At 42.9% G+C, this 11318-nt stretch overlaps 2 protein-coding genes across 2 annotated transcripts; both read right to left on the bottom strand.

Annotated features, from left to right (window-relative positions):
• Window positions 1-209: 209 nt before the first annotated feature.
• Window positions 210-1426, bottom strand: LOC115769466 (phospholipase A1 member A). Its single transcript, XM_030714280.1, has 2 exons — window positions 1249-1426; window positions 210-1183 (listed from the first exon to the last, which is right to left on the bottom strand). Exons 1-2 carry the CDS (start codon window positions 1424-1426, stop codon window positions 240-242), a joined length of 1122 nt encoding a protein of 373 aa, XP_030570140.1. The 3' UTR covers window positions 210-239.
• An 812-nt stretch (window positions 1427-2238) lies between these two features.
• LOC115769832 (L-lactate dehydrogenase) lies at window positions 2239-5573 on the bottom strand. Its single transcript, XM_030714806.1, has 4 exons — window positions 5446-5573; window positions 3222-3601; window positions 2701-3156; window positions 2239-2634 (listed from the first exon to the last, which is right to left on the bottom strand). The coding sequence occupies exons 2-4, from the start codon at window positions 3597-3599 to the stop codon at window positions 2470-2472; spliced, it is 999 nt and encodes a 332-aa protein (XP_030570666.1). The 5' UTR covers window positions 3600-3601; window positions 5446-5573; the 3' UTR covers window positions 2239-2469.
• Window positions 5574-11318: the final 5745 nt, after the last annotated feature.

Below are 11318 nucleotides of genomic sequence, written 5' to 3'. Positions count from 1 at the left end.
TGTCGGGCACAAAAGTGTAGCATGCTCTTAGGCAAACTTTTAATAACATTCAAATTATTGACTTAATCGCCAGAATAAAGTAAATAAAACTTTAAGCTGCTTCCTGAAAAAATTACGTTGGCATTTCGATTTCAAAAACTATATTTATAAAAAAAAATCTTGTAAAGCTAAACAGACATTGCTTATAAGAAAACTACCCAAGTAAATAACAAGATTATTCTAATTTTACTCCATACAACTCATGCTTTGAGCGCATTTGATATCTCCGGCCGCCGTATCTGATACCGCAGACCGTGCTCCATGTAGGTGAAAGGTGGATTCGGTTGGGTCATACAGAAATACAGACCTTTGGCATTGCTCGGGTAGATGAGGCCAATGTTAAGTGTGTTCTCAAAACTGCAGTCGCCCTGCCTGAACTTGCCCCAGTTTTCGCATTTGGTGGCAGGTATCATGACGCCCTCGATGAGTGCCTCCATGAAGAGCACAAACGGATACATATGACTGCAGATCTTGCTGTCGCAGCCTGGTTGCAGCTTCTTGCGCGGAAAGTAGCCAATGCCATTGGGATAGATATCCACATGACCCAGTGGCACACGAACACCAAACACATCACCCTCACCGTGCAACACCACAACGCGCCCCGCCACCGCTTGTCTGACCAGAATGTCTGTGGTGCGACACATGGTGGCCGGATCGATGGCAATCAGTTGACCCACCTGCTGCTTACTGCCCTTGGCATATAAATCAGCGCCCAATGCGGCTATATTGGCGCCCACCGAGTGCCCTGCCAGGGTAATATCCTGCGCCGCAATGCCGGCATCCGTCAGGGCGCTCAACAGCTTGTATATGGAGTAGCCATGCACGGAGAGGTGATGACGCACTGTATAGTAAAGTTGGGCCACATGTGTGGCAAAGTCCACCACAATGACATTGAGATCTCGACGCGTTGTCTGCAGCAGCGTCAAGTGTTCTTGAACGCTGAAATAGCTATCGGCCGTGTGGAAGGCGTTCACATAGATTAGAGTCTTGCGCTGCGGATTGATATCGAAGTCGCGCAGCTCTGGCATAGACTTAATGGGCAGCTGGACGCTCTGATTGGTGATGGTCATGACATGCAGACGCGCATCGCTGGGATTGATGCCCTCAAAGAGCGCCATCACACCCTCATCGACCGGCGCATCGCCTGATTTGGTTTTGGGGGTATTATTAGAGATCTGTTTGCCGCTGCTATCGTTTGTTTTAACTTACAAAAAGCGCGCCAGCCGCGGTTCAGTTGCTGCGTTAACAGCTCCAGATTGTGTTTTTGTATGCGATCAATGCTTGCGGACGCTTCTAACTGTTGCGTATGGCAGAAAAAGATTAGGCATAGCTGCAAGCCCCATCCTGTCCAGAGCTGGGCGCGTTGTCTGTCTGTGACCCGTTGCATCGCTTAACAATTTGCCAAGCTCAGCGCACAGCTGGCCACTTTTATAGCCAAGCCAAGAGTGAGTGGAAAATGTTTATCGCTGCTCTGGAAGCTGCTTATCTGCCGCAGAATTTCAGTTTGAGCGGCGGTTTCTATTTCGGTTTTAACTTAATTTGCATTCTGCTGACTGCAGCACGTCCGAAACAACTCAATTGGATTCGAGCTGATGCTCACTGTCTGGCATTTGTCTGCGATTCCGCCCCAGACCCACTCAAGATCGGGCAACTGTTGCCAGATAAGCGTTTTTGCCGCTGCACGTTTCGCAGCACCCAATGATAAGCCCGGTGAGGGAGTGGGGAGGGGGGTTTATATCTATAAACAGTCTTCAGTCGATTGATTATCGTGGATCGTGCCTCAATAAGAAAACGCTTGTTTTGGGGCTGCTTAATCTGATTCTTTTCATTGAAGTTCTTTTTACTCTTGATTATGTAGTATAGTTATCGATAATAATGTATTTTGATGGGTGCGAAAAGACAACTAGGTGCTAAATGTAAATTTTACTATATAATTATATATATATATATATATCTATTTTTTTAAATCTTTTCTTGCTGTAAATTTGACCAGTGCTCGTTCGTAGCGTGCGTCTTAATTCAATATTTACGCGAATGAGGTAGCGATGGCTGTTATTGGACTCCCGGAGAGTTACCAGTAAATATGACTAAAACTACGTGAGTTTTTATTTCAACGACATTTCTCGGAACGGAAAAAAATAAATTAGAGTTTATGTTTTTAAAATAAAACTTAAACTTTTAAAATTTATTTGTAACGAACACAAAAAGCATTTTAAAATAATAAATAAATTGAGAAATCGACTAAAAATAAACATTTTGGTAGTCAAGAATACTTTCTGCTATGCTTCACTGGCTCCATCAAATCTTATACGGATCCGCACTGCCCCTGGTTGCAGCTGCTCTCCGATTCGACTAAAATTAGCTCTGCTGTGTTCTATGTTTAATTTAGCTACTTTTTTATGTGATTCTGCTTGGATCGATGCAGATCGATTAAAACTGTAGACCGGCCTGAACCTCAGCCATGATGTTGGCGGATTTCTGCAGCTGCTCGACTTCGGTGTTGGTGAGAATCTGCTTCACCACGGAGGTGACACCGTTGGCATTTAGTACGCAAGGCAGCGACAAGAACACATCCTTATCGATGCCATGTTCACCCTGTAAATAGAGAGATTTGATAATTAGTAAAGCTTTTTCTTAGTGTCCACCCTAATTCAGACTCACCAAAACGGATGTGGAGACGGCTGCCACGCTGCTGGTGTTGCGCAAGATGGCCGAGGCCAGGGAGGCGGTGCTGAGGCCAATGGCCCAGGAGGTGTAGCCCTTTAGCTTGATGACCTCGTAGGCTGAATCGACGACCTGTTTGTGCAGCTCATTCCATTTCTCTGGATCCTCGCCGGTGCCAATGGTGGGGTTCAGCTCACGCAAGCGCACGCCGGCAATGTTAACGCCGGACCACACGGGCACAGAGCTATCGCCGTGCTCGCCAATGATCCAGCCGTGGCAGGAGGTGGGTGCCACGCCCAGACGCTGCGACATCAAGAAGCGGAAGCGGGACGAATCCAAATTGGTGCCACTGCCAATGACGCGATTCTTGGGCAGACCAGACAGCTTCCAGGCCACATAAGTCATAATATCCACGGGATTGGACACCATCAGCAGAATGGTATCGGGACTGTACTGTGAGCGTAAAGAGTTAACGATTAGTTTGAGCTCTGAAGCTTATATATCTTCCGTTGACCTACCTCCACCAGCCTGGGTATGATGTGCTTCAGAATGTCGGTGTTGCGCTGCACCAAGGACAGACGGGATTCGCCCTCCTTCTGGCGCACGCCGGCGGTGACAATGCACAGACGCGAGTTGGCCGATGCGGCATAATCGGTGCTGGCTGTGATCTGTGGGTTCTTCAGGAAGTTGGAGCCATGCTGCAGATCCATGAGCTCACCTTGCAGCTTATCGGCGCAGACATCGATCAGGCAGACCTCCTTGGAGACGCCCTGGGCCAAAATGCTGAATGCGCTGGCCATGCCCACCATGCCAATGCCCACAACGGTGATCTTATGTCCAGAGCTGGGCAGAACCTCAGCCACTTGAGCGAGCAGACTATCCTTTACGGCGGCCATGGCTAGAAGAGGGTAAACAATGGTTAGTCGCGACAGTTCTCACTGGTGAGTTGGGAGGGAGGGGGTCGGGAACATTTATGGAGCATGTCACGTGCTCGTTAATCAATGACAAATTGGCAATACTTGTGCCAAAGTAAAACTAGAAAATCTGGGACACTCACAAACATACATACACGCACGCACAGACCTATGTGTCGGCGTTGGTTAACCTTCACGAAGGTCATATTTATATAAATTTGCCGACTGCCCAACACGCAGCTCGCCGAGTTCAAGAAATAACTTATACGCAACATTGCCCGAAAAAAAAGAAATAAAAAATAATTTTCATTTTCCGCGCAGTTGTCATTTTTATATGGATCCCACTTGTGATTGTTCGCACTTGTGACAATTTCAATGCGTCGTTGTCTACATGGCCAGTAATCAAGCTAATTAACGCCTAATGGGTAAAAATATTTTTATTATCAAAAAAACCTTCAAGAAAATTGCGACAAGTTTTTCGGATTAACAGCGGGGCAAACTGTAACATAGATTGCAGAAAAAAACACAAAAAAAAAAAAACAAATGGTTCCAGAAAACAATTTGCAATAAATATTCCTTATCGATTGATAACTCATTGTGATTGCTCAATTAATTCAACAGTAACAGGGCATTAGGTTGCCCACTTCAAATGAGGAAGTTTGGCCATACAGGCATACAGGCATATATAATGACGTATGGGTGAGGTTTACTATGTCGAACCCGGGTTGATCGTGTGCCAATATTTACTTTAGATTTCAGATAAGATTGGGCACATATTAGTGCAATTGCAGTGCCCGGGCAGCTGCTTATCTATATGAAAATATTTATATAAACATTATTAGCTATTTTTTGCTATCTACGCACGTTTTTAATTAGAAAACCGCACGACATGCTGAGAATAACTTTTGACCTTACCCTGAACTTGAGAGTTTTCTAATTAAATTGCGGCTTTTATGTAGAAACCTATGAGTTATTTAAAGTATAAATAAGTAAATGCTAAACTAAAAGTACACATGGCAAATGCATTATATCAGAACGAGTTAGTCGAGTGTTCTGAATTTGCAAATACCCTACGGTTGCTTGGGCCAAGGATCAAAATATAACAATAAATGTGATATACTTGACTTTTGCTCGACTGTTGATGTAGATCAGGAATATTTATACTCTATAGTGCTCGACAAGGGCCCTTGTCTTTTTTGTGAATGAATACTTAAACCCTTTTATTCATTCGAAAAGAATACAGGGTAGAAAAGTTATATGCTCTAGGTAATTTCCAGTGTATTTTATCTAAAATTTTTATATGATTCGTCACAGAGTAAAGTTAGATAATATATTTATTATAGACTATTTGAGCACAATATGAGATCATTGCAAATTTGTTCGCTTTTTTTTGTTTTTGACACTAGTCATGCTTGGCTGGACAAACTCACTTGTTGCAAGCATAAAACTTGCCACAAAGACCCACAAAAAAGCCGGAAACCAAATGACCTTCTCTCAAAGTCAAATGTAGCTGGTTTTCCAAATGAAAGCAGCTGTTTTTGAATTAACGACGCATGCGCCAAAATGAAAACGAAAGTGAAAGCAATTGCCATCTAATTGGGAACACCTCGCCCCTCTCTCACCCAGCCGACTAGCCAGGAAGTGCTCATCGTGTGTGTGTGTGTTTGTGTGAGTGTGTGTGCTTGGGTGGGTGTGCAAGGCCAAGGGCGAGCTCTGCTAGTTGAATGCACTTTGACTGGGGCAAGTGCCAGTTACTCGACAATATTTAACTAGTCTTTGTTTGACATTAATTTTTATCAGTGTTGCTTTTATATTTTGCATAGCTTACTTTAGATTGTTGTTGTTGTGTTTTTGTGGGTATACACTGAAAATTTATTCACTGGATATTTTTGGCGCCTCAATTTGATTTGAGGTCGTCGACGTTCCGTTCACTTTGCGCGCTCGTTACGAACTGTTTGTGCTCCACGCGAGACTCGTTGGAATTTTGCTGCCGCCGCTGGATTTTGTAGCTGCCGCCGCTGCGCTCTCTGCCGCTGCCGTCGCAATCGCCGCTGCTGCTGCTGCTCTTGCGGCAAAGCAGCTGGCGGCAGGATGAGTGACGAAATGGCCTAAACGGCATTGTGAAACTGCGAGCGAGCGCGAGCCGGCTCAGTAAATGGTCTGCTGCTGCTCTCTCTCTCTCTCTCTCTCTCCCTCCCTCCGTTCCTACCTCGCTCTCTTGCTGGCTCTCCAGAGTTTTTGACTTCATTCCCAACTAACTGGGCCTTAGTCAAGGTGACCTTTGCGTCAATTTTGTTGTTGTTGGGCGTTTCATTTATTTTTAGCAATGCCTCGTGTTTATTTGACTTGGATTTTCCTGGAGCGGCGGGGGAGTTTGCCACGTGTGCAGCTTTTCAAATTGTTCATTTACAATTCCTGCTAAGAAAATGTATCTGGAAGATACTTTGATTTCCATGCATTTGCCTCTGTCGACGGCGTGACAGCAGCTGCATGCGAGTGTGTGTCTGCGTATGTGTTGATCTACAATGTATAATGTTTGGAACCCTGCGTTGCACACGTGCCATTGATCACGTGTGTATCCAGCTAAGCAGAAAGATGAAGAGAGAAATAGTCTCTCTCTCTCTCTCTCTCTCTCTCCCCTTTATTTAAGTTGACCAACTGCCAGCCGTGCAGGAGGCTGCAGGCAGATGTTTCGCGAAATGGCATCCCTTTGTCTTTTAAGATGATGCAAAACGGAAAATTTATATATATTCCTATGGTATATTTAATAGAATATAGTTAAGATAATTCTTTCTCTCGGGTTTGGCCTATAAGCCTGATATTCCAGATCCATGAACCCAAGTTTTTCCACTCTTATATTAAACTCACGTATTGCCAATATTAAAAGAAGTTTAATTTATTTATTCTGAGTACTAAAGATAATAATCAAACATTTTGGTTTATAATTACTTGATTTTTTATACATGTATATATTATTATTTTCCATCGACAGATTTTTTCTAATATTTTGTATACCTCATGTTTATTCGCGGTTTTCTCAGTGTAGCGAATTGTTTAATTGAATTAACATAAATTAGCTAATGCTCTGGCTGCTGTGACGTCATGACTTATGCTCACCTGAGAGTGTGAGAGACATTGGGAGCACCGCGTCGCAAACCGGTGGCGGCGTTCGTGACTAGCAACACACGTTTCGGGGTGTGTTTTTTCTTGTTCATTCGAAACTGATTCATTCGTCTCTGTCCCGCGGTAGTATTTCAAATGCAGCAATACTCATTCCGCTACGTCACAGTCCGACAATGTTGGCGGTTAGCGGGCGCTGCGGGGGAATCTCGGATGACACATCAGCCGTCTATGCAATTGGCGCGCATCTTGTGAAAGTGCTTGACCTACATCTGCCTCACACTCTTCGACCCCTGCCGAGGCTATGACGCCCACCATGCCCTCAGTTGTGAAATCTGGCCAACAGCTTTGAGTACTCGTTGTAGTTGTTGCGTGCACTCTTCAAAACGTGTTTTTGTCTGGGTTATTGAACCCAGGCTTTGTTTCCGTTCGGTAGGGTATTTCGAATAAATACTGTCTCATTGCATAGTTCTGATTTCGTGTTCGTTTTGCTGTGAACGCTTCCAGAAGCGCAATATCTGAGTTGATATGTGAAATGTGTAAAGTCCAAGGTGCCTTTATGTTAGTTTATTTACTGAATTTGTTTTATACGTAAACATTTAATGGCATGTGCAACGATTTGTTTACTTAATTAAAATTTAAGATTTCTTTTTCAATTTTGAACATTGGATTGGTTGCTGCAGTGACTAAGTAACTATCAAGAGCGCCACCTGGCGGAAAATCAACAAAATCAATCAGATGCTGCTGCAACTTGTTAGTTTCTAGTTTCGCTACTGTCCGCATAGAGGCGCTACAGCTTCGTAGGATATCAAGTAAATTACTTGTACTTTTATATTGAGTATTGATTGTTCTTTCTCTGGCATTACACAATAAGATTGCATTGGTATCAAAATATAATTATTGTAATTTAACTTTCATTAGTCTCTTTTTTCCAAATTTTAGGCATAGTGTTGGGCGGATTTAGGATTGCATTTAAACTGCTTTAAGTTTAAAGCCCACTTGTTGTTGCGAAGCAGTGTACTGCTTAGGGAATCGTAGTTATACTGCTTACCACACTGCTTTTATTCTTGATTCTTCCAATTTCAGAGCTTTGTAGAAAATGAAGCGATTTGTTGCCTGTTAAATTTGAAATTGTATAAATATATATTGCGTACATAAGATATTTTACTTAAATGACAAACTGTGTGTCTAAAATACTCTAAGTTCAAGTTATGTCCTAGTCAACTAGATTTTGAATCTCAAGTTGAAAAAAAGGTTGAACGAAATTCAAACAAAAGTTATACCTATCCATAAAGGTTCACATTTTTCACATTCAGGGCTCTGCCAAATCTGATCCTATTGCCATGCAAAAGGCGTCTTTCGGCAGGGCTTTTTCCCTGAAGTGTAGCGTCTAGATGCTTTTGAATTAGGTTGATAATTTTGGTTTATCGAATTTCCAAGGAATTAAACGATTAGTATTAACATTTTAAGATGATTCATTTTTTGCTACTCCTTAAGATGCATTCCACCTGTTAACGATAGGGGATACAACAACCCAGGTTACGCAAGAGAACTTGTGCGTTTTCTAGATTACAGCCACAAAACATGACACAAACATTTCTCATGCTGTGCAGCAGCAGCAGCAGCAGAAGCAAAAGCAGCAGCAGAGTCCAATAATAATCCTTAATCTGTATTTCGCCCATTGGCAATGCGTGCCAAACTGAAAAGTGAAAGATGCAAAAGCCAATGCAACTTATGCGATAGCGCCAAGCACACAGCCAAGAAGCGTTCTTATCAATGCCAGAGGATCTGATTGCCACTCGCTGTTGCAGTTGCCGTTGCCGTTGCCGTTGCTGCTGCTATTGCTGTTGCTGTTGCAGCTGAAACGAGTAAGTCAAGTGGCAGAAATGGAGTGCTTCCAGTTGTTGTTGTTGCTGTTGCTGCTGCTGGGGCAGCTTCTTTGGTTTGGAATTGCTGCTTGGCTGGCACGCAATGCGCCTCCCAGCCAGGCTAAGATGATGTCGCCGCTGCAACAGTTGCCGCCAACCGCCAACCGCACATTAATATTCAAAAATTGCGTTTTTATGCTAATTTTCACACACAGCGCATGGTGTGTGTGTGCCTCTCTCTCTCTCTCTCTCTCTCTCTCTCTCTCTCTCTCACTCTCTCTCTCTCTCTCTCTCTTGGCTAAATGACCAAGCTGTCGATAGATTACTCAATGACAAGCGAACGTTCCATTGCCCGACCCCTGCCCCTCTCCAGGCCAGCCAATGGTGGGCCAATTGGCTCAAGTAGCCTGCAGTTGTTGCTGCTGTTGTTGTTGTTTTGGTTGATGATCATCTTTGTGTATATCGCGCATTGCAATCTTTTTTGGAAGGCTCCTTGCTTATTATTATTATTTCTGCTTAGCTCAGGCCACGACTTTGCCTCAAAATATTACTCATACGCACCGTTGTTTATTTATGTCTTTATGTTGTTGTTGTTGTTGCTGACGTAGTTTAGCAATAATTAAGTTGTTAAATTGTTGCACGTAAGTCAAGTTGCTTGGCTGCAGTTACCCCTTTCATCTGCACCCGCCCCCCTCCCCATTCATCCACCTGCCGCGTCCTCGTCGTCGTCGTCGTCGGCTGCGCTTGGTGGCTTCGCTTAATAATAATGTTCAGCTTGACTTACGATGCACGTCCTTGGGTTACTGATATATGTGATACTTAAGGTATTTATTACAAGCGATTGTAATCTCATGCCTGCATTTCTTTATACTATATATATATTTTTTTTTCCTCCTGCTGCAACAACATGCGGCAGCAGCCGCCGCAGCAGCAACAAAAATATTTATAGACAAGACGCCCCTGTTTTTGTTGCCGGTGTTTGACTTGGTTTTTTGGCCTGCCAGCAAATTAAGCGAAACCAAAAACTTATAAAAAAAAAATAATGTTAGCAGCAAACAACACTTGGCTCGACTACCAGATACTCTGCAGACAATTTAAAATGCATTTGATCTATAGAGATCGGCTGATTTCTTACGATTGCATTTGGAATTTAGAGCAGAAGCTTGAAATAAATTGTTCATGAGGGCCTCAATATATATCTGGCAGCTCTGAATATATATAGCATATGATATATGTGTTATACTCTAGACTTAGTTTCTGGCATGTTACTTCATACTCTCGCCGCGGCATGCTGCTCATTAATGCAACAGCAGCTAGGCCTGGTGGCAACAGTCAGTGCCGCTTCCATACAAATTATATAATACATAAACTATCTGCACATATGGTAGATATATATATATATATATATATATATATATATATATATATATACGTATAGTTAACTATGGTATGGATGCATCTGCGACACGGATCAGACCAGTTTCACAAGCTGGGCCTGCACTTGTTTTTCGTTTTCCATTTTTTGTTGCATGCCAAATATGCAAAATGCTTTGCTGCTTGTTAATTTCCACGCCTGTGCATGTGTGTTAGTGTGTGTGTGTGTGTTTGTATGTGTTTGTGTGTGTGTGTTTGCATATAATGATTATTGTAGGTACAAGTGCGAGAAATCGTGTTAGATCGCGGGTAATAAATTTAGACACTCAACTATGTAAAAGGATTCCTGCCAAGGCAACGTCGCAGCTCTCAGCTGCCAACTTCGAGCTCTCAGTGCCCAGCTCCCAGCTCCCAGTTCCCAGCTCTGTGGTCCCAAGCTTCCCCGTGCCCAGTGCCCATTTTCATGCCCAGCAATGGAGGCAAACGGCGACTTCTCAGCCAAAGTTGTTGTTGTTGCTAGTTTTAAGCACTTCCTTTTATTATATTTTATGGCCACTTGTTTTTCTCGTCGGCTCTGGCTGCGCCAGTCGGTGGGGTGTTGCAGTTGCAGTTAGTTTTATAGTCGACTAGCTGCATTTAGTATGGTTTTCGAGCTTTAATATGGCATTAGATTAATTAATCTATAGGTAAGAAGAGCTTAGTAGTCTCTAACCTATGGCTATTATCTATAAGATAGATAATTACATGAATATGAAAAGTTTAATACATAGGCACGGACAGGGGTTTGACTGTGCTTTTGTATTTGTTATGTCTAGTTCTTCACTCAATTTTCGGATACAATTCATAAGCAACCCACGTCGCAAATCGTATTGTCAATTACGTAGGCAGACCTTCCAGGCAAATGTTTTGCTTGACATTTTTCCATGCCATTAACGACAACTTGAACCGAAAACCAAACCATATTTTGTTGCTGAATTTCGGTTTGCCTTTTATACTCTGCAAGAGGGCATTATTCTTTTGTCATCTAATATGTGAAGGCAGCGAAGGAGGCAGGAGTATACAAACTCTCGAAGAGTATTAGCAGTATTAACGAGTCGATATAGTGAACTTTCTTTGGGTCTGTTTCTTTAAAAACTTGTCTCTCGGCTTCGAAGCCAACTTTTAACTACTTTAAATATAGCGCACATCTACTGAGTGTCTGCTAGTGCATTACATATTCGGCACTTCGTAGATGAAAATTCTTTGTTGTCTGTTTTTTTGCTTATGACTTTTCACCATTGCACTCGACTGTGCGGGGCACAGTAATTTTTTTTTATTTTGGCTAACTTGATTCCATAAG

Source organism: Drosophila novamexicana, unplaced genomic scaffold (assembly GCF_003285875.2).
Source record: "Drosophila novamexicana strain 15010-1031.04,08,12 unplaced genomic scaffold, DnovRS2.1 tig00004554-arrow-pilon, whole genome shotgun sequence".
Lineage (NCBI taxonomy): Eukaryota > Metazoa > Arthropoda > Insecta > Diptera > Drosophilidae > Drosophila > Drosophila novamexicana.
Note: the sequence above shows the minus strand (reverse complement) of the source record. Positions and strands in the feature narration are given on the sequence as shown.

Coding starts and splice junctions, on each gene's coding strand:
- LOC115769832 (XM_030714806.1), bottom strand. CDS start 3,599: ATGGCCGCCGTAAAGGATAGTCTGCTCGCTCAAGTGGCTGAGGTTCTG. Junction 3,157..3,221: donor TCATACCCAGGCTGGTGGAG/GTAGGTCAACGG, acceptor TTACGCTCACAG/TACAGTCCCGATACCATTCT. Junction 2,635..2,700: donor CCGTCTCCACATCCGTTTTG/GTGAGTCTGAAT, acceptor CTCTATTTACAG/GGTGAACATGGCATCGATAA.
- LOC115769466 (XM_030714280.1), bottom strand. CDS start 1,426: ATGCAACGGGTCACAGACAGACAACGCGCCCAGCTCTGGACAGGATGG. Junction 1,184..1,248: donor CCGCGGCTGGCGCGCTTTTT/GTAAGTTAAAAC, acceptor AAACCAAATCAG/GCGATGCGCCGGTCGATGAG.